The following is a 23,660-nucleotide window of genomic DNA, read 5'->3' as shown; positions in this document are numbered from 1 at the left end:
AGATCGAATGACTTGTCCTGCATAGCTGCATTAACATGGCGCTGTCTAAACAAACCAGAAGAGCAAGGAACACAATTAGCTTCAGAAAAATTGTGGATTTTCGGAGAGCTATTTCTGGTACCCATGGCAGTGCTACTGTAGACCAATGATCAAGCGATATTATACTATTATAACTGGACCACAAAAACAGATGTAGAACAAATAGCCAGAGAGTCTTGATCTTTTTCTCACCCACTATGACTTACCATAATATGTCCCTTTCCAAGGAATAAAGCTTCCTTAGAAACAGACAGTGGAAATCAGCCAAAATTCTTACATATTTTGAAACTCCAGATAGAAAGAAGGATCTTATAAAAAGGTAATATTAAAACCACTTAGTGCAATCAACTACGCACATTTGGAATGTTTTTCAAGACTTATTTCTCTAAGTGACTTTCAACAAAACCTCAACTGAAAATTCCTACCCTTTCACCTTTGCTGTCATTCCCTTTACTCTTTTTGGATTTTTTTCCATATCAATTACTAGTTTAACTTCCTTCTTCAGGATCAGATAGTCAAAAGAGACATTAAGGCCTAGCTTTCATAGCTTTTCCTATTCTACCAAAACGATTCAGCTGCTTAAGGCTTTTGGAGAAAGTGCCTGTCATCATAAGCATTTCTATCACAGAATATCAGGGATTGGAAGGGACCTCGAAAGATCATCCAGTCCAACCCCCCTGCTGGAGCAGGAACACCCAGATGAGGTTACACAGAAAGGTATCCAGGTGGATTTTGAATGTCTCCAGAGAAGGAGACTCTACTACCTCCCTGGGCAGCCTGTTCCAGTGTCTGTCACCCTCACTGAGAAGAAGTTTCTTCTCAAATTTAAGTGGAACCTTTTGTGTTGCAGTTTGGACCCATTACCCCTTGTCCTACCATTGGTTGTCACCGAGAAGAGCCTGGCTCCATCCTCCTGACAGTCACCCTTTATATATCTATCACCATGAATGAGGTCACCCCTCAGTCTCCTCTTCTCCAAGCTAAAGAGCCCCAGCTCCTTCAGCCTTTCCTCATAAAGGAGATGCTCCACTCCCTTCAGCATCTTTGTTGCCCTATATGACTTAAAAGTATTTTAATTTTTATGTGAAAACCCTCATTAACAACTCATTTGCATTGGAATGATGTCACGGCTCCCTCTACAAGGGCTGCCAGCCAAAGGCTGGAATTTCTGCAATTAGTGCCTCATGTTTTATGACAAGCTGAAACCACCAGTTTCCTTTAAGCCCAGGTGTTTTTCTGCATCACTACTGTTTTAAATGGATAGTGACTAAAAAGTAACTTGTTTTTTTAATGAATTTGAAATTTCCAAATCTGGATAACGCATGGATGCTGCATCCACCCTTAGCTGCTTTTGACTTCAACAAGAGATACATAACTTCATAAGCTTAAAATAAACAGGAATTTATATTTTCCTCATAAATCTTCCTGTTTCCAACATGAGTAGCCTCTCAACTTTATCTCAAAAAATAAAAATTCTTTGAAATATATGTTAAGATTAAGTTCAAAAGCAATACATCACATTTGTTCCCAGCAGACCTGGTATACTCTTCTTCCTCTGAGATGCTCTAGACTTGTGTTTCATATGAAAGTAACAGCACATTGCCACCGATTAGCTTGCCTGCTCTCTCGCCAGGATTACTTAGAAAACATTGATACATGGCGACACATATTTACATTAAATGGGAGACTTCAAAAAAATTACTGCTCTTACAACATGAAAAATAAGAACCAAATCAAGAAATGAACTGCATTGCTCTTTCCTGCTGACAAGCCAAAGTCCATGCAAATGTTATATGTAAAATATGGATTTCTAAATAAGGAATAATGACCACTGCATAGCACGTGGCTCTTTTTTTCATCTTGGTGCAAAACACTGTTTCCCTCCACACATATTGAACAAATTATAAATAATAAAATATGACTGCACCAAAGGTGTGAGAAGATCCATATAGATCTTCATTTTTATTTGTTCGCTAAGTTCTTAGGTCAGCTCTTGCTAACATTTGCCAAGCACGCTTCTGAGATGACTTTAGGGAGAAGGAATTGCATTGTTGAATAATTTATTTCATCTTTGAAGGAAAAAATAAACTACATCCTTCCTATATCTGACTGGGATGTTGCACATTTTCCTGTGCTAATGCATTTTTTCTCTTCTTTTCCCCTTTTTAATAGTTTGTTATATAAATTCTTCACAAGAGACATGGATTTCCATAACATAATATCAGCTAATGGTTCAAAATATTTAAAACATGAATTCAAACAAACAACTGAAGAAGAGCTATTGCATTGCATTTATTTTGTGTTTAACACAAAAACTTCTCAAGTGCTGGTAAGTGGGTTATTTTTTTCCACACCTCCCAAGACGTATGGAAATGATTGTGTCAACACCAGTAGCATTTTAGGTAAGGACACATTAATATTAAAATGATACTGTAAAAATATTGCTTAAAGAGAGTTTATTTTTTCTGAGCAGAGCTCCTACTGTTCACGTTTACTTTGTTATCTCAATGCTTTAAACTTAAATGATTGAATGTCCAATTAATATTTGTTAGAACTTTGACTTCTTCCAGTATGCAAATCAAATTCTTAATTCAATTCCAATTCAATTTCAAATTCAAATGCCTAATGTCAACTTCTCAGTACCTTAGTACTTTGTAGCAATGTCTTATTCTATACAATGGCTTAAATTTAGAAAGTTTTATACAACACTGGATGCCTACTCAACAGTAAGTCTTGTAATAACAAGCAACATTGAGGGAAACAAAAAGCTGTTGAAGAAACTTTATATTAGCTCGCCAACTTAAGCTGCCAATGAGAACAAGAGGTAGATCCTTTGTGAAGATTAGAAATCTTCAGTAATTTGGAAAAAAAGCCCAGCAAGATCCACTAAAATGATCAACACCCTTATACAACGAGTCAAAAGCAAACAAAGAGCGCACAATCAGATGACAAGCATAAAAAACCCCCTGAAAAGTGTCTTGTTAGAAATTGTCATAACCTTTCCTGTAGAGTTTATAACATGATAAAAACTGTGCTCCAAATTTTTTGTCCTGCATCTAATTAGAGGAGGAAAGGAGTGAAAGTAAGGTTTCCTATTTCCTTTTCCAAGGAACAGCAAGTAAATGAATTTTCTATGGAAAAATTTCTGCGCTCCCAACCTTACTAAACCCCGCCACAGGCAGAATATGAAGTATAAGCATGCAAGTCTGCAAGCTTTCTTTCCTTCTCTCTGAAAACACAAGAACAAATCTGTACCAAAAAAACCCTAAACCCCATCCTCAACCCAATCTGACCTTTCCATTGCTGACAGTACAATACTGGGCATCAACTATCTGGTGTGATCAACTCGATACAAACATATGCCAAAAATCACATACGGACTTAAGAACAGAGGTAATAGCTTTGGCAGAATAACTCTAAATGAATATAATATTATTATATAATAATATGTATTATAATAATAATATTTATACAGAGTGAACTGTATAGAGAAAGCTAAAGGAATCAGGGAACTAATTTCACAGAGCTCCAGGGTCAATGCTCTCCCACAACTACCAGCTTTTGAGAAGCTAAAGTATTATTTATCTGCTTTTCCCTTCTTACATATGGATGTCTTTCAATGGTATGGATTACTAGCTATAATCAGAAAGCCTCAGTATGTCAAGTGCTGCCTATCCAGGGCATAAAAAAAAGAGCATTGGCCCACAGCAGCTGCACTATTGGGCCAAGATTTTGCTTGTCATCCCTCAGAACAGTGTGTTCTGTAAGGATTCTTCATCCCTTTTTACCCAGGGTACACTCCAGGGCAACTCACTTTACTGCTAAAGAAGCAAAGCCAGCTCCATAGTGATGTGGGAAAAAAAATGAGGCCGTCAGGATACAGCATAGCAGGCAATTCTATGATAGAAATGGTGAATCCTTTGATTCTTGGAAAAATAAATGCATAAAATATTGTACTAAATTGATTCCAGGTCAACCTGCAATTAATGGGAAACCTCATCCTCCTCAAGGCTATTAATTCAAACTGTGCAAAACTGCAGTAGCTGCTTAACATTTCAAATCACTGTAGCAGAATTACAATACTTATTGACACTATGATTCCTTTTCCATCTGTGTCACGTGAGAGATTCAAACGGAATTATAACAACACTCATAGGATCTAGGAACATAGTCACACAGGCTATGTTATAATAGGACAAGAAGGGAGTTACCTGTTGGCAGAGTGTGTCTAGCCATTAAAAAAGTAAACTTATTTCCCTATTAAGAATTGCATACACATTATAGGAAGTGGGTCTGAGGCTTGGCTTTACATTTGGCTTCAACATTTGAAGAAGGGTGCATCCACTGTGTTTATGTATGACATATAGCTTTTGCAGGAGACATTTAGAAGTATTTCCAACAGAGAACAAATGAATTGCATACTTACAGCATGGGGTGCTTAGCCTTCTCACAAGTTGAGGGAATGCAAAGACAGTTGACAACTCCAGTTCATGGTTTTGACTTTGTTCCTTCTCTTCAGTCTGGTCAGCCCAAACTACTGATTTTTGTCTTTGAATCAACTGTTCAACCTCCCCAAATTCAGTCTCAGTTAAACTAGTTGTCAACCCAGCTGCTTTCAAAGTCAGGTATTGCTTGCGAAGAACTGGAAGTAAAGTATTAAGTGCTCTGTAAAACAATAAGAGACAAGACAAATATGAATAAATCACAACTAATCTGATCCTTACTAACAGCGCTACTATTAGGAATTAGGGTTTTTTTTCCACTTCTCATCCCATCTCCCCCACGTTCTGCTGTTAAATTCATTTTAATGTATTTTGAGGGAGAACCATGACCCTGAGAGGAAATATTCATGACTAAGCACAGTGATTTTTCTTTTTTGTAAAATACTGTATTTCACTCTAAGTATTTACTAAGTACATTTTTCCTCAGTGTCAAAGATCCAAGATCCTCACAGACCACAGAAATACAGTCAGTATGTCTTGACTGAGTTCTGACTTTCTAAAATTAATAGATAAATGAAGAGTATAAACCAAATAATGTGGTTTAAACCAAGCATATATTAATTAGATGTGTATAGAAGCTTATTAGAAGCCTAGTCTAAATAAATTTAGATACTAGGATCTTTAATTAAAGCATGGAATACGTTAAGATCTACACACAACTGCAATCAAAGTGACAAAAGTTTAGGAATTCTACCTGAACACACATATTCATTAACTTTGGAGTCAGTCGCAAGACTAAACAGTAGGTTCAAGCAAGGAGGAAAGGGACAGGTATATAAAACCACAAAGAGGCAAAGTTTTAGTTACTAACAATGTATCTTCAAAAAATATTGCTTTCTGTTTCCCAGGTTTATATAGTAGTTTTTGTAATGTTTATGTAACAGCCTTTTCTCTAAAGGAGGAAGAAAAGCTGAGTATTTCATTTTGGAATGATTATTATTAATTTAACATACTTATTTCCTGAACAGATTGGCAATTACTTCCCATTCCTTACATCACACTCTGAAAGCTGGTTTCCAACATTTTCAAGAGACTGATCCTAGAACAAGAGCTGACACTTAGTTGCAAAGTTAGCTTTCTTCAGTCTGAATGGCTATATAAGAGTTTAATAGTAGCGATTTTTAATACAGGTAAATTCATGTCTACAGTACAAGAATGCAAATGCTTATAAAAATGTCAATACTACTGTTTAACACAGCAGAAAAATAAGACATCCTGTTCTATTGAACAATTTGTAAAAACTCTGTAAAGAAGAAAATTAAATAGAAATAAGCAGCACTAGAGTATACCTGCAGTTTCTGTTAAACAATGGTGGATACAGACCAAGATTTATGAAGTACTATTTTACATATCTTTTTGCTTAAGAAAATACAATTCTAACCTACAAAAAAAGGCTTGAGAAAAATCTTGCTTCTGTTTCAACTAAAATTCTACAGATAGGTCTTCTGAAGTTACAAGTGTCAGAACAGAAGTCTTATCATGCCTGCTATGAAATCATGCTTACTTTTCTGTCTCCTTATAGCGCTGATCTTGAAGGGACACCAGAGATAACATGTGCTCCATCTGGGCTTTCAGGTCCTTAACTTCCAGGTTTAAATGGCAACACTGCAGTTCTTTACAGAGTTCCTTGGGGGTACAGCAAGAAAAAAAACACAGATAACTGCACAGCAAACCAATAACGAGAAACTAAAATGTAATATAAGTAAAGATGGAGTGGGTTTATATTATTATTTTAAATTTTAAGAGTAGAAAATTATGAATTGTTTGATTTTTATTTACATGCATAAATACTGCTCTGTAGATTCCTTCGATCAACAACGAGTGCGCTGTAATTAGCATTGAGAATCCAACAGGCACACGTGTGCTTATCTATATATGCCCAAAAATACTTTTGCCTCTTCTCCTGTGTACTTGTTCCATATCTGAATTTCAGTGACATTGTCTGGGACAAGTCTTCACTGTATTCAGTGATCTTCCCAAGATGCCATTATCTTCTTTGAAATATCTTAATTTCTTATAAGGTATCAACACATCTTAGTCACCAAACAGAAATACAAGTATTGAAATATATGCCACTATATGAGTCACACAAGTGTTTATCACACTATCATTTACACCACTCCAGTTGCTGGCTGAAACTAGAAGGCAGGGAGGAACAACCTCCCACCTCTCTTTTACTTTTCTCCTTGTTCCTGCACAGACCTTCAGCCCTTCCCTTCTGCCAGCTCTGGCGCTTGCCCAAGGCCGCATTGAACTGACTTGACTTGCTAAAATCTGGCAGAGAAATTAACACAACTTCCCACTTCTCTGCCCATTCCCACTCCTCCCCTTTCACCCTCCAAAAAAAGGAATTTTTATTTTGTTCAGGCTAAGAATTCTGTCATCACATGGTTAGAAGAGCACCAGGAGCTACTGTAAAGGCAAGACAAGAAGTGTACGGCCAGGAGCGGGATCTATACTCCATGCTCAGTCATAGCACACTTATTTCCCTTTAGCATGCATTTTTATATGTAATTATACACTTTCACAAACAAGAAGTACTTGCACAAACAATACAGTACTTTTAGGGCACAAGAACATAAATACCTAATGCTAGAATTTGAAAGCACCCAGAAAGAATGGCAGAAGTCGTGATGGAGGCAGAAGAAATAAACCCCATAGGCAGTTGTTTTCTACAATGCATGAAATCTGTCCTCAAAGGGAAAGGTGTTTTACCTTTGGAATACACCCATCTTGACCTAGTAGGCGCATTTCATTTTCGACACGATGCAGCAAATTTGTGTTTTCCTCAAAATGTTCTGCCACCTGTTCTTTCTTCTTCTGCATCTGAACACGGTGGGTTCGAAGCGTCGCAAGCCTTTGGTCCCGCTTGCAAGTGGCCTGTGAAAAACCAAAAAAATCAGCATTTAAGGGGAAACTTTCAAATTATGTTCACAAACTTCTCTATATAAAAAAAGATTTTTTTCCTATACTTCATATACTTTATAAAAATATATAAATATATATATACTTTACAAATATATACAAATATATATACTTTATATACAACTGTGCATAAGAAACATTTTGCATCTTTGACCAATTTAACTTTTATTAGCACATTCTCCTTACAGGCATTATGGAATTATATTTAAACATTTTCAAATTTCTTTTTCCTGGAAGCCTTTCTAATAGAGACTGTAGTCATTTGATTATTCCTTTATAGAATAAATACATTGGATTTGATCAATTTCTGTTCTAGGCCACAATCATCTTAAGTTGGAAAGGCTGAAAAAACTACATGTGCACATACAAACACACTTCTAGACACCTAACCTAATAATTTCTAGCAACTCAAGCATGACTACGAAGAAGGAATTTTATCTGCTTTGTTTTCCTAATGGAATACGTCCTAGAACAATCCTGCTAAATGATAAAGTATTTGGCAAAAGGAAACCCCTGTATCTTCAAGCATCAAAAGTCTTCTGATGCTTCTCTGAAATCTGACAACAAAAAAAGCACAAAACCAGCAACAAGAAGCTGTGTATGAATGAGGTAACGCCCTAACAAGGCAAAGGCGACTCTTTCCATTCAGAAGACAACTGTAGTTTGCAGTACACTCTAAAAAGTATTCACTAACTCAAGTAGTCATAGAGAACATTAACTTTGGATAAGAGTTCAGAGTTCAGCTTGCACTAAATTTTAGTTAAACGAACAAAACAAAAAACCACAAACATATAGTATGTTGCTACAGTCAACAAAAACAGAGAACCCAGTTAGTTTTTAAAAATTATATAACCTAAATGTCTACTTTCATATGTTCCAAAATTAACAATTTAAATGAAAACTTCATCAATCAGAATAAATCTACATATTTAGGCAGGCCAAATATGTCATAAGAATGACACTAGTCCTTCCCTAATGTCACACAAACCAGAACTTAAACTACCAGGTGCCCTTCTGAATGTTCTGGAGAAAACAGAAGCAGTACATGGGGAGATGCAGATCGCATTCCTGAAGCTGAATTTGCAAAATGTGACTTCAACTCCTGGCATACAGAACACAGAACCATGGTGGGAAAGACACCTGAACCACATGTGTGTGTGCTCCAGGCAAGGTTCCAGGTCAAAGACTATAGCTTGGCCAGAATTTCACTTTGCTTTCTCTTTAGACTGTCTCATGACATGGCAGAGGATCCAGAGAACACAAAACCGTTTGGTAAAGAACTGGCTCCTTAGGAAAAGCACCAGGAGGAAGAGTTCAATGTCAGACTGAAGCCCACAAGGACCACTGGTTCCCTCTGAGCAGTGGGACCAGTGCAGAGCTTGGAGGATTATTGAAGCAGAGAAATTCAAACGCACTTGTGAATACTTGAGCCCCTACACAGTGCAGAAGATGTATTAGGATTGAAATTGGTATTGACAATATCCCACCATTTGATGAACCCATCCCACAGGTTGCCAGGAAGACATTACATTGATATACTCCAACAGAAAAAAAAAAACCTCTGGAACACATGTAGTCCTTGGCAAGATACTTGGTTGCTACTCTGTTTTGTAATTGGAAAAGTATTACAAGAGATATAGAAGAAAGGATCCCTCCCAGACTGAAGAACTTGGACATATTCAACAAGCATTTTTGGATCCAGTATGGGCAATCGCAGTAAGCAGAAAACTGAAAACAAGATAGACTGGCTGCTTTCCAGGAACATGCTCCTTTTCTGGACAGTACAAATAATGTTAAAGAGGCAATCAGAAATGAAGAAATGATTTTACATCATGTATATATTTAAAGCCTATCAAAGTATCATCAGTTTTTTGCCATGTCTTTAAATATAAGAAAAATTGTAAACCCAATTCCATGACTGATGCAGAAACCTTCAAGGTAAAACAGGTCAAAACTGAGCAGACTTCAAACTCAGGAAGATAGTTTAAAGTAACTGTAACACAGGGGCACACACTAACTTTCTGTGTTTTCAGACAAAGGGGGATGTTCTATGCACGTTGTTCTGCTCACACTGCTGTAGCTGACACCTGGGGTGCAACAGGAAAACACCACAGAAGTACAGGTAACAGAACAGAGGAACCAGCATTAGGAAGGACATAAACAGGCCCTAAAATCATTATTGTATTTAGTTACTGAGCATGAACAATTAAGTATAAAAAGTGCACAATGAGAAAATATTTGTAAGTAAAACTTTTCCCTTAAAAATGAATATTTTGGAAGTACCATTGTGGTCTAACTGTGTATTTTACAGAGAGAAATCCCAGAGGCATTTGGGAAAAGAGCCAATGTATAAAAATACAAGGAAATCCAGAAGCCTTATAGTGTACAAGAAAAACATGAGCAGTCACTGCGGCAATCAAATGACTTGATTCCAAATTAAAATCCAATTTATTCCAAATAGTTGTAAAAGGACATTTAATTTTACCATTACAGTGATTTATTCTTATTAATAAATAAGACATTGTACTTACAGGACAGTGACTCTTGACCCTTAGTAAATCACATCTATAAGTCAAGCAATGGCAAAACCAACATTTGAGTGCAGCACCGCTAACGTTAAAAATAAAATTTAAATCAATTCATGAGAAATATTCATATGAAATAGAGTGCATGGAGGTATAAGTCCTCATTATGAGTAGAGATACAGATAGGCTCCATTGTAAGCAGTATTTAAAAGCGTGGCACATAGAAAATATTACTTTAGAGTTTCTATGGCATACAAAGAATTATACACATTAGTCACTTGAAATATCTTCATTAATGACAAGCAAAAATGTGTGATGTATTTTCACTTTGACATTTATTTAAGGACTGAATTTCAAGTGAATCACTGGGAAAAAATAGTCATATGGTAAACTACCATTTTTGGCCGAATACAGATTTTGTTACTGTGACTCAGCAAAATCAGCCCCATTCTCAACTTCATTTCTACATAAAACATATTCTGTTAAGCTGACTTTTATCAGAAAAATTAAGATACTATCTAACCATGTTTACTTATTTATACTTTGATTCTTCTAGAAAGACATGAGCATTTAACACTTCACAACAGCAATCATTCTTAGCCTCCAAATTCTTCTCTTAAAATTCAAGGCAACTCAATTGAATTATTTCAGCTCACATGACTCTGCCCTCAAGCAGTTTATCCAAACATCTTCCTGGTGACAATTGGAAACATCAATGATAATAATCCAACTTGTTTAGCACAAGGTCCCCATTTCTCCTTATGAAACAAAGATTTTTCAGCTTGATAATAGCTTCCATAGCTGTACCATACATACATTCATGCGCTCTCATTTTGGAGAAGAGCACCATGAGTGTCTTAAGTCTGGTCAGGTCTTAAGTAACGATGACAATCAAGCCTACGCAAGGACAAGTTTAGAAGTTTTCACTATTGGCAGCAATAAGCACAACAACTGTTTTCTGTGCAGTGTGGAAAAATAGCACACCTGGCATTGCTACTACATATTCTGTATTAAAGTAAAAAAACCCCAAATGTTCTGAGTGATAATCAGTGTGACCTATTTTAATTGTTTAAATATTTAAGCATTGACTAATTATATAATTGCTTAAGCATCTGTTAGTACAGCAAAATGAAGAGAGATTGTATCTTGTATTATACTATAGAAAACTCACCTTCTCTACTCTTTCTTCAGAGCACATCAGTTGAATTTGTTCATGACACTGTTTCTGGTAATGTGTCTTCAGTGCATTTTCTTTCAGTTGCATCTCCAACTTCAGGTATTCTTTCCTGATTTCCTCACGGTTTGCAAACACGTTTCTAAGGATTTCTTTGTATCTATTAGAGCCAAAGGATAATAATAAATAGATTACCTACTGAAGCTTTTTTTAATAACCATCCCCTTTACAATGGAAACTTTCAATTCCAAGTTACTAAAATAAATATTAAAACATTAAAAGGAATAAGGTAAAGCCTGTTATAGATGAGCATTAAATAAAATGTCAGCATGCCAGTACAGATTTTATGTACTCGATCTGGAAACAAGGTTTGAAATTTTGAAGGAGTCACTCAAACCTTTTTGTATATGAAGAATTTGTATATGAAGAACATTTTGCCTATTTTTTTTTTATTAATGGTAGAATTTCATCTGTACATTAGTACAGAATAACATTGGTAGCCCAGGGATAAAAATCCCTAACTTTCCTATGAAATATCTGTGTTACAGTAATTATAAAATCATTTAGGTTGGAAACGACCTTTAAGATCACCAAGTCCAATAACAAAGCTATTGACAAGCTTTACAAAAAAGCCAGCACATGAGTTTTTAAAAGCCCCATGTGCACTGCTGAAGCTCATAATTTTGAGTAAGACTCAGGTCTCTATCATAAGTAAATCCTCTCAATATCAGCAGTTCTAATGAAAATTTGATGGGAATAAATATAATCCACAGGATGCTGACATCCCTGCACTTCTGTCTATTTAGTCAATACTTCATAAGAAGTAACTATAGATGCAAGATCTTTACCACTGATGCAAATTGTGAGTTACAACAGCTTTCTGAGGATCGGAGTACATGGTTACCTTGCAGTGTTTTACTGACTAATTTGCCTCAAAGGTTAATATCAAGATACTTTCTCAAGTACGCAATATTTGTTTCATTTTAAATCCATTGCCAAGTTGTTCCGAAAATACAGGATAAGTTATGCAAAGCCACAACTAGTCTAAGTAAAGTAACATTAAAAATGAGAAGACCAGTATTGAAAATAGCAAGTTTGTTTTACAAATGCTTTTACAAGTCATGTAAACTCCAGTTTTGAAGCCAGTTCATAGTTCTTACCTTTCTATTTCCACTTGCTGGTTGTTTGCAAGTACTGCTGCATTACTATTTTCAGGAACGCTTACTTGCTTTTCTTCATATTCTCTCAGTTTCTCTTTCAACATTAGAATCTAAACCAAAAAAGGTATATTTTAAGGTATATTTTAGTTGGAAGATAGGGGCTTTTTATAAACATACCATTCCGTGCTTATGTCTTGAACACTTTTACAAATGTAATAGGTGATATTCCTCTTCTAATACAAAAATCTTTCTTACTTCAAAAGTCTATATGGGAGAATTAGGACAATATTGCCTTATAGGTTCAATCCCATGAGCATTTTCTTTTTGTATTCAAAGTTATAATAATTAATCTTTCAAACTTTAATCAATAGATTTATTTATTTATTTTTACATACCTCTTTCTTTTGTTCATTGCAAATTTTAACATACTGGCTTATATGACTGTCCACACTAACAACATTGCTCTTCAGCTGTTAAAAAAAAGAAACAAGTTACAATTTCAGCAGGCTCCTTCATGTTTTCCTGCATAATAAATACACTGTGTCTAAATGATACATAATTACACTTGAACTATATTATGAGGAAAGGGATGAAAAAACCCTGACTTGCACAAAAAAATGACTCTTAGCTTTTGCAGTCATCTGTTGCATACCATGGCTATGTCGTTTCCCTCACAACAGAACAGGAAAAAATAATGACATTTACACGTGCAAGCACATTTCGCATCTATTCAGACTAGTTTTACTGTTTAATGCATACCTTGTGCATTTTATCTTTAAGTATGTGCATTTTATCTTTAACTATGCAACAAATGGAAACCACAGCCAAACCCATATTACATAAAAAAAAAAAATAGGAGTTACAATACAAAGGATTATGAAAGAACAAACAAGAATAATAGAGAGTAGAAGACAGGATATCCTGATACCTTTTTGCTTATCAATATAATCTCATCGCGCAACTTGGTTCCAGCTGAATTCTACCTGTAACAAGCCTCGACTGGCACTTGTACAACTGCTCAGATATTTCTTTAACATGCTTTACAGTTCTATGAGAATGTAATAGTAAGATACTGAAACTGGGTGTGAATTCTACCAGCTGATTATTTCTAAATTTGATACTCACAAAACAAACCCTTTGAAACCAGAAGCACAATCCCACTAATGAAGCTACACTGCTAAAAGCAACATAAGTACTATCTACTCTGTATCTACTACATCATTCTGACGATGCAGAGTTGACTCTAAGAAAGAAGAAGTAACTGAACAAAATTTTGAGACAAAAGTGAAGGAAATGACAATCTTCTAAAAGAAATAACTCTCCTCTCAATACTATGTTATTATACTTTGACAAAAGATCAATAAATGCCACCATACTCACAGAAGATTTTATATCCTTTGCCCGGTTTGCATACTTCAGAGTATTGTATGTATCATCGTAGAACAGAAAAGATGGACTAACAGCAGCTATCATTATTGTTCGGCAATTTCCTCCAAGAGAATCTTTCAGTAAGCGAGTAAGTTTGCTGTTTCGATAAGGAATATGCTGTTTCTTGCTCTAGAAAAAGAATTATATGCGTTTTTATGGATTAGTCACTGTACCTTAAATATTCACCCGCCTAGAAGGCTGCCTAGAATTTCAACACCACCACAAACCACAACAAACAGCCTTGGAACTTCTCTTTGGCATGAGTAATCTTTCTCAAAATTACATATGCATCACAAAAGGCTTTAAATCTCTTAGAACTGTTTAATACCTTTATAACAGATGTACTATGCAGATTACTTCCCAACATCCATATACACAACAACTATTTTTGTGATACGGGCAATTAACAGAAAACGTAGACTACATTAAACTGCTTTTGGTTCATGGAATAATTGAGGTTGGGAAGGACCTCTCAAGATCTCTCTAGTCCAATCCCTCTGCTCAAAGCAGGGTCAACCAGGGCAAGTGGCTGAGGACTATACCCAGTTGGCTTTTGAATATCTCGAAGAATACAGACTCTACAACCTTTTCAGGCAGCCCAAAGTCTATTTTCTGAAACATTTTTTCAAATCACACCTACAGAATCCAGATCTCCCAGTATGAAGTCAGGTGACTAGGGCCCAAATCCCACGAGTCAACATGAAGAATCCTACTTATGTCAATGGTACAGGTTTTAAATTCTGCCTCCCACTCCAACAAGATGGTGATGAGAATGTGCAGCCCCAGAAAGGCAAATCAAAGCTCTGATTATTTCCTCTGACATATTTGAAGGGGAAAATTGTTAGCAGACCAGAAGGACCAACAGGGTGTAGCTGTAGGCAATGGACTTGACTTTGGCAAAAAGTTCAGGTTTGGGCATTCACCATCACAACTGTCCTCTCCCTTTCTGTTGAACTGGTGAGCCCAATCAGGAGACTAATTCACTACCATGAGCATGGGTTGGAGGGTGGCTGTGGGAGAGGTGCATGTGGATGTACATAAGAGTACAAATGAACAACTTTAGATAGGTGTTTTTCTCTCCTGCAAAAGTCTCCTCCCTCAAGATTAAAGGGCATAAACCTCTGGAAAACAAAATCTTTGTCCTCATAAGGCTACCTATTTACTCATGCAAGCTTCTTTGCAGATTGAGGTGGATAAGAACAGCAGGTTTATCTTTTACACTATCCTTAGGTAGCTGCAGATTATTTTTGAGACCTCTTTCCCATTGGGGCCATCTTTCAGCTATCACAGAGATGATGGTAGAAACCCACCGAAAACCTTAAAGGAAAATTATGACATGAGAAGCATCAATGCAATCCCCATTACTCAATGAGAGCTTTCCATTCATAAACACGTTTTCAGAACACTACGAAGCGAAGACTGCATGGGAAAGCAGCACATACCTTTGGATCTGCCAAGGCATTAATGACATTTCCGAGAGCTAGCAAGGAGCGGTTAATATTTGTTCCTTCTCTAAAACGAGCCCCCTTGGCATTCGTAGCTCTGGCACGTTCAGATCCCGCCAGGTCAATAAGAGACATTTTGGCAATGCGAACATTTTGATTAATACTAGCTGGTTTATCTTGCTGCCTTAGGTAAATCTACAATAAAACAAAATAAAAACAACAGTTAAAAGTAACCACTAATCACTCTGCTGTTACTCTAAGCATTACATTTATTTTACAGCGTAACAAATATTTTCAGAATTTCTTATTGGAATCCTTCTAGGAATCCAAGTTTAACATTTCAGTACATAACTAACATAGGCAGGTAGTTTGGCCTAATGGAAAATAATGAATCCATTTTGACACCTGAAACTTACCTGTTTCAGATATTAGTAGGGAAAAAGAAGCACAGTGTGGCTGCACTGGATTTGGCTGGGATGGAGTTACTTTTCTGCATAGCAGTCAATGTAGCGCTTTCAGCTTTGTGACCCCAACAGTGCTGATAACATTTCAGCTTCTGCTGAACAGTGGTTGTACAGTGCCAAGGCTATGGGCAAGATGTTGGAAGGGGACACAACTGGGACACCTGACCACACTGACCAAAAGTTTATCCAAAAAGAACCATAAGGTATTTCCCTCTCCCTTTTGATTCATTTCCCTGTCCTACTGCAGAGGATTAAGCAACTGGACCAGGACTTACACTGACAAATGAATTTCATAGCTGCAATAATTTTTGATTCTACCGTGCTCAAGATGTACACCACACTACTGCACTTTAAACTGAAAAAGGTGTACATTTTTTAAAGCCACCTTTAAGAGTATGCTGTAAAGATATATATGGGGATAAACCAGGAGAAAGGCTGGACTTCAGTGACTGAGACTTAACTGTCATTACAATTAATAGGGGAACAATACTCACTGCTGTGAAAACACATAGTACTCCAGGGTCTTTTGGAAAGCTGGGACCCCTGAGGCCACTTGTTCCTGCTCATCTCTTCTTTCCTGAAATCTCCTTTATACAGGAGATACAGAAGGAACTAAATGATTTTGCTTCCTTCTACTAGTGAAGTTATTCTTTCCTCAGGTTTATGAGGAAGTAGGTAGAGCACGATTATACAGTCAATAAGAATAATTACAGTTGTCCTTAGGCAGCTCTTACTTTTTTGGGATTCTCTATAAATTTCACTTTCTTTTGGGTTGCGTACCTTGCCATTTGTAAGGCTAATGGCTACCGAACCTTTCATGAATGCACTTTTAGACAGTGAATTGGGAAAGAGTTGCCATACATATAAGGTAATTGACTAATAAAGACAATATCTCAGCAGTACTGTAGGCTTAAGCTTTGCAGATGGATGAAGTCTTCACAGCAATTTTTGACAGAAAAAAAATTGACAAGTATTGGGAGTGAACAAAACTCTTATGACTTGCCACAAAAGGTATGTCTATATCAAATAGACAAGTTTCTATATCAAACAATGCAAGTTCTGTTGTACTATTTCTAGGACTATATATATATACATTATATATATATATACACACATTATATATATATATATATATATATATTAAAAAAAGCCACTTCCCTGTACTTATCTTGGTAAAGTAGCTATCTCAGGCTTGTAAGACTCTACCAGAACCCAGTAAGTGTCATTAGTGAAGAAGGGAAAGGTGGAGGGACAGACAAGCTTTGTTGCATGACTCAAGCTTTTAGAAAAATTCAAGAGAGACAGGAAATGCCCCAAAGCAGAATCTTTTCTATTTCTTTGTCCGTCAGCAGAACACTTTCAATAGAACAGTGTTGCAATTGGGATTTTGCTTTCAGATGCAGTAATTGCCTGACCTAGATAGAGATTTCAAACCCAAGACAGATGGTACAGTAAGGCACAACTTGCATCTCTAAAATCAGAAAGTCTTGGGCCAAGACTTTTACTACTTTCTGAGTCAGTTCCAGAAAACATCCTTCTCCAATAAAGTTAACAACAAAAACCAGAGTCAGCATAAGAGATAACTGACCTCTACAAACGAGAGCAACTCTTAAAATAACAGAAAATTTAAAAAATGAAGAGGAATCAAGAGAGCATTAGGGATTTCTCATCATGTATATTTGCAGAACCAAAGATGCAATAGAGGATAAGTAGATAAGAGGTGTTTTGTAGAATGTGACAAATTCGTGGAAATATCTGAGAAACTGACATAAACGATTACTTGTAGCACCAATTGCCTAGTTTGTAATTATTTCTTACAGATGCCAACACTGCTAATAAGTGCAACAAGTAGATAGGTTACCTAAGAATCTACTTTAAAAAAAAAAAAGCATATGGTTGTGAATTTGCTAAACTTAAACCAGTTCACATTAATTCAGATCTGTTAAACTTTCAGTTACATTGATTGGATCAATCCAGTTAGCAACAGTGATACTCCTCTAAAGCGCAACATGCAGATGCAGCATTTCTGTTAAGCCTTTATTTACACACACAGTTTTCTAAATCCTCCTCTCCTCTCAAGCATAAAGTCACTTCTGCGAAAAAGGCTTAAAACCGATTCATTAACAAATGTGCTATTATTCAAAGGGTGCACTAGTTTATCTTTGAGAACACATGATATTAGTAGATATTTATGTAAATCACACATTCAGGATACAAATGTTTAACAAAACAAACCATGACTTTTACCAATAATTTGTGCACTTAGCAGAAACTAACACTTAAGCAAAAGCAATTGAATACCTTGATTGACAGCTAGGCCATCTCAAAAGATAAACTGCAACACACATTCAGGATGATGTCATTACAAGAGTTAACTGGATTAGGAATACTGAAAGGAACACCAGATAAAGTTTTCAATACCTACAGTATCCTTGAACAGAATCAGTCTGAGAGTTTTTGTGAATGAACTGTGCACTGGAACTGAATGCTGAGTGGACAGCAGAACGTGCTTTCAGACATGGCAATGTCCAAGCTTTACACGGAAAGGTCTTTTCCTTCATGGAAAAGTTCTAACACGCAGACATTTGTCCATGAATATCAAGTATGTAAAGTTTCACAGTAATTATATTTGAAAAAAAGAATTCAGTGAAAAGCTCTCTTGCTCCAAGCTTCAGCTAACAGTCGTTAGAAGAAATACCTTTTCTGTAAAACAGTAATTTTGAGCTTTGAATATACTTCCATATCATTCTTTGTAAATATGTAAAGGTTACAAACAGTCAATAAGAGTAAACTAGAAAACTTTAATCTCCTCTTAGGCAAGCTAATATTCAACAGAGTTTAAAAAAAGAAAGATTGCATTGCACAAAACTACTACTCACACTAATAACAACTGTACATGTGCTTTATCATTTTACCTGAAAGACAGCATGGGACCGGGAAGAGGAGGCATTTACATCAGTGGGATGCTGCGTTCTATTTTTATTTCCATAATCCAACATTTGAAGGATTTCCTCTGCTGATTTAGGCTTTTAGGGTAGAGCATAAGATAAAACCATGTTATTTTTTTCCCTTTTAATCAACTATAGGAGATTCTATACTGATCCTAAAACACACTCACATTCACCTTCAAAAAAAATAAACAAACTTAAAATTTCTTGTTTTGGAATTGAAGCATTTCAGACAAACATTTGCAGTTAAAAAGCAGTAAGGTACAAAAAGCAAGCATTTAATAAATGCAGAAATTTAAATTGGTGACTTTTTTTAGCAAAGAGTTTAAACAAATCTGCAAAGGTTCTCCATAGTTAGAAGAAGTCTCATTTAAGAATGATTGACTTAATTTCTCTTGTACTAATGCATTAAACAGTGATATCCTAACTTTTTTCCCCAAGACCCAAGCTTTGGAAAGATGGTGTTCATAGAGTGAGCAAAACTAATAACACTGTTTCCTGTTGCATTGTTAATCCACGCACAGAGGAGCTGGAAGTTACATAGTGTTTCAAATACACTAAAAGGCTGCAAGAAAATAGGGCCATGAGAGTTGATTTTCGGATCAGAAAACCAAGTTCTCTCACAATGTTTGCCAACTAATCGCTGTGCTGGGCTGGAAAAGTAATTTATCATGGAACTTTTCAAACTTAGTTATTTAAAAACAAAAGCAACTGTGAGACATTTCAGAGTTGTAGAACACTCCAAGATGGCACTAAAGGCAATTAATTTCTTTAACAATTGCGAAGATAGGCAAAAAACAAATCTTTCAAAACCCAAATTACCAAAATAATTGTACCCTTTTCATAATAAGGATTGAATGCTTTTACCCATTTCCACTAAAGAATATTCACATTTTTTCTACAACATACTTTTAAATAATTAATTAGGTTTGCAAGTTACTAAGGTACCGGTGACTAAGGCCAGAAAAAAAGCCCACTAAGAAATTCCCAAATTGCTACAGCTTTCACAGATCAATGAGAAGTTCACCATTTTCTCAAACATACTGAGAGGTTTTTCTGAATTTCAATATCTATTTCCATACCTGATGTAACGTAAGCCCTTGAACTACCACCCCTTTCTGGGTATCTTCACGAACAGCCAGAGGTCCCGAGTTTACCAGCAGATCACGGATCTGTTCATTGTAGACCTTTGAATGGGAATTCAAAATATTTTAATAAAACTATCCTATCATACTTGACAGAATTAAACTTAACCAGCCAGAAATCATCACAGTCTTTTCTAGTACTTCTTTTAGATAAAGCAACAAATTCATTCTGTAGAATTTTTGCCAAACAGCTTTCCTATACCAAGGTGGAAATATTCAGTTAATTCCATTTGCATGAATTTTTTAGCCATTGAAGTGGGAGTCACTCTTTCCTAGTAAATGTTCTTAATAAAAAAAAGTCAAAGTTTACCTATTTTTACTATAACGCTTTTGCAGCAATCATGAATTCAAAGCATTTATTGTCCTCCATTACCCTTCATAATTCATACTGTAGTGAGATTTTGTAATCCAAATATACTTCTGTTAAAATTCTCAAATACTGTGTTTCGTGGCCTGTGGAAGCACTTGAAACAGCACGTGGCAAAGCAAACTTCTTGCTCCTCCTTCTCCTCCCAAAATACTAACCAGTCTTCCATTAAAACTTTGAGTGGGGATAAAAGGTAACAATTTTACTCTTACTGCTTGGCAACAGTGCTAAAACAACTACTTGTAAAAACAGAACTGTGATTAAAAAAAAAGGGGAGGAAAATGTGACAAAGAACAAACAGAATATTTGTAGAGGTAACCATTCACAGAACAGCTTTAATTCAAGTAATTATGCTATGTCTTCAATAAAATAAACATAAAACTTTAAAAAACATCATCAAAAAGGCATTAGATAACATTTTTTTGTGATTTCACTGTGCTTATAGGATTTTATTGTGAAATCCTGAAATATAATCCTGAAAAGATATTTTCTTGTACACATCAACAGACGTTCAAGAGGGATGTAACTGATCAGCAAGACAGAAATCATTAGAATGTTTAGTAAATGTATTAGAATAGATTGTCCTTTTTGGACAGTCTTCTGTTAAATAATAACAGATGCCTATAAATAACACTAAATTTGTGGAGCACAGTTCAGTTCTATTCCTATCAGGGACAACAAATTTTGTAAAGTTCCAGGAAGGGCCAGGGGAATGCAAAAACAGCTTATTTTTATTAAAATACGCCTTACCAAAAACAACATACTAAATGTAGGAACTTGCTTACCTCTAAATAAGAGACAGCAAGATTGCATATTTTATCTTCTTTCATTTGATCCATGCAATTATAAAGTGCCATCATGGTTAAATACATCACACCAGGATCTTCAGGGGAACCCAACATTGTATGAGTCTTTCCAGCTCCTGTTGCACCATATGCAAGCACTGAATTTTCGCAAAAACAAACAAACAAAGCAAAGTGTTTACTTTATACCAGTAAGCTAATTGGAAACACAAAAACAAATGGACATTCACACACCTCTGTCATTCTGCACAACTGTTTTCATAACTGATCAAGTTTCTTATTTAGGCTTTACCTCTTACATCTATAATCAGAAAGCTATTTCAAAATCATATTAGTTTTTGAATTTTCAGTGCAAAATTCATTCTTTGGCAATTTACATGGAAATATTATTAGCATGTTCTCATAACACTAAACCATCAACTTATTGCAGGTAGATATTTCATTTCCTCACCACATTCCATTTGCCAATTAAAAAAACAAGCTACTGATGAGAGTTCATAAAGCAGGCCACCACACACTCAGTGACACAACAACTTCTGATTGAATGACTCTTTCCAGAGGGCTTTCTTCAGAAACATGTGTATATCAGATAAAATTCTTGCTTACTGTAACACTAACATGAACTCATTTTCGAAATAGAGTAGAGCTATCTTAAGTTCCATAGACTAAACCTTCAGTGTCTCGTTATCTATAAATTAAAACAAATGCCTTTTTTTAAGGCCTCTACAGCAGTCAGGTACAACGGTAGAAACTTTGAGGAATTTAGTGAAGTTTTTGAATTGAAGAAGATAAATAACAAAGTTACCTGTGCAGTTATATCCATTTAAGAAGCCATCGATTACATTTTTGGTTGTGTGTTCAAAAACTTCCAACTGGGATGAACTTTCATCAAAAACAGCATCAAATACAAATTTCAGATCTTTATTTTTTCTCTTGTTAATATCCCTATGGGTAAGTTTCTTCCCATGAAAGAAGCTGACTTCTTCTTCTTTTGGATCAAAGACCAATATATGCTGGTCCACAACGTGAACGACCTTGCTAAAGTTGCCATCTTTTTCCTTTTGAGACTCTGGGCGGACACGGACCACCACTTTCACATGATTACAGACATCATCCTCCTTGGCAGCAGACATAGCAACATCCCTTTTGTCCCCCTTCTTTGCTTCAAAGGCTCTTGCAGATCAAGCAGCTGGATCTTTCCTGAAATTGACAAAATAAGAGTGAAAGGTCTAACACTTCAAATATAAACTTTTGAATAGTTCACGCCTTCAATCAGGGCTAACATCTTGTACCTGTGCTGGACCTGCCCATCCCCCTGGGCTGCTGCAGTGACAGCACAACTTTGGAAAGCACAGTAATTGCCCTGAAAAGGTGACCTAATTCAGCACAGCTTTAAGGAAACTAAGTAGCATTTCCCTAGGAAATCAGGAAGCTTAATTTAACAAATTGAGCTACTAATTAATCTACCGGCTTTCCTTTAGTTCAGAGCAGAGTTCCAGATGAGCTACCAGGTTTCTACACAGAATCACACAGTGGTTGGGGTTGGAAGGGACCTCTGGAGATCGTCCAGTCCAACCCACCTGCTAAAGCAGGTTCACCAGAGCAGATCGCACAGGAACGTGTCCAGGAGGGTTTGAATGTCTCCAAAGAAGGAGACTCCACATCCTCTCTGTGCAGCCTGTTCCAGGGCTCTGGCACCCTCAGAGTAAACAAGTTTCTCCTCACATTCAGATGGAACCTCCTGTGCTCCGGCCTGTGCCCGTTGCCCCTCGTGGCCTGTGGTTTTCTTGTCCTTCAGCAAAACACGGAGCTTTCTCTGCAATGCTGATTTAGTTGCATTGCGCGTAGGTTTAAAGAGACAGCGAAAGTTGGATTTACTTCAACGCTATTTGGATGGGACACAGAAACACGTTCCACAGATGCCAAAGCAGAAAGGCCCTTTAACGGGCCCTCCCCGCTGGTCACCGGGGCCGCTCGTTCTTCAGAGCGAACAGCGACCTTCACGGGAAAGGCTCTCGGTGACACCTTTTCAGCCTAGGGACACGCTTGCCCTTTCTCTTTCTCAGCCGAGCCGCCCCACGGCCACAGAACCAGGCGGGACCGCGGGGGAGCACCCGGAGCGGAACAGCAGGGGAGCCGCGGCCCGGCCCCACCCGGCCCTCCTCACCCAGCCACGGGCAGCGCTCCCTCGGGCTGTGCCGCCAGCCCCACAGCACGGCCGGGCCGCAGCAGAAGGGCCAGACAGGACCCGAGGGGACAGGACCGGAGCGGCCCAGGGCCACCACTTACCTCCGCACGGCCGAGCAACCGTCACCCGCCGCGGCCGCCGAATTCAAACACAAGCGGCCCTGCCCTCCCCGCCTCCTCATTGGCCACCGCCCCCATGACGCCACCAGCGCGACGGCGCCGAGGGGTGAGCATGAGGGGACGCGCGGCTGCGCGCGGCGCCAGCCGGGGCCCGGTTGTCTCGGCCGGTGCGGGCAGCTCCGCGGTGCGCAGCGGGACGGGGGCGCCTGGGGGGCTTAGCACTACCCTGCCTTATGGGGGTTGCCAGCGCCTGCTGCTGGGGGTGGGGGGAGTGTTGAGATGGCGGCTCCGGTGGTGTGAAGCTGAGGGGGTTTCCTACCTTCCTGAGCCTCTCAGGAGGACTGGGAGGCCCAGCCGGGGTTGGCTCTGAGGGGCAGCGGCGGAGCCCGCGGTCAGCGGGGCTTCCCCAGCCTGGTGGGGAGGACAGG

General features: G+C 37.5%; 1 protein-coding gene across 1 annotated transcript in view; it reads right to left on the bottom strand.

Moving 5' to 3' along the window:
• KIF18A (kinesin family member 18A) overlaps positions 1-23,241 on the bottom strand; it is a gene marked incomplete at its 3' end in the record, with an annotated part of 35,913 nt that extends 12,672 nt beyond the window's left edge. Inside the window, exons 1-13 of the mRNA XM_080345968.1 lie at positions 23,215-23,241; positions 21,731-22,125; positions 20,908-21,065; positions 19,693-19,797; positions 18,578-18,688; positions 15,196-15,393; positions 13,706-13,882; positions 12,721-12,795; positions 12,326-12,435; positions 11,163-11,325; positions 7,257-7,421; positions 6,046-6,167; positions 4,466-4,704 (exon numbers count right to left, since the gene is read on the bottom strand). Coding sequence (XP_080202094.1) covers positions 4,466-4,704; positions 6,046-6,167; positions 7,257-7,421; positions 11,163-11,325; positions 12,326-12,435; positions 12,721-12,795; positions 13,706-13,882; positions 15,196-15,393; positions 18,578-18,688; positions 19,693-19,797; positions 20,908-21,065; positions 21,731-22,058 — 1,951 coding nt within the window. The 5' untranslated portion in view covers positions 22,059-22,125; positions 23,215-23,241. The remainder of the gene's footprint in view (positions 1-4,465; positions 4,705-6,045; positions 6,168-7,256; positions 7,422-11,162; positions 11,326-12,325; positions 12,436-12,720; positions 12,796-13,705; positions 13,883-15,195; positions 15,394-18,577; positions 18,689-19,692; positions 19,798-20,907; positions 21,066-21,730; positions 22,126-23,214) is intronic.
• Between the last annotated feature and the right edge of the window lie 419 nt (positions 23,242-23,660).

This window comes from Nesoenas mayeri, assembly GCF_963082525.1.
Source record: "Nesoenas mayeri genome assembly, chromosome: 5".
In the NCBI taxonomy this organism is placed as follows: Eukaryota; Metazoa; Chordata; class Aves; order Columbiformes; family Columbidae; genus Nesoenas; species Nesoenas mayeri.
Note: the sequence above shows the minus strand (reverse complement) of the source record. Positions and strands in the feature narration are given on the sequence as shown.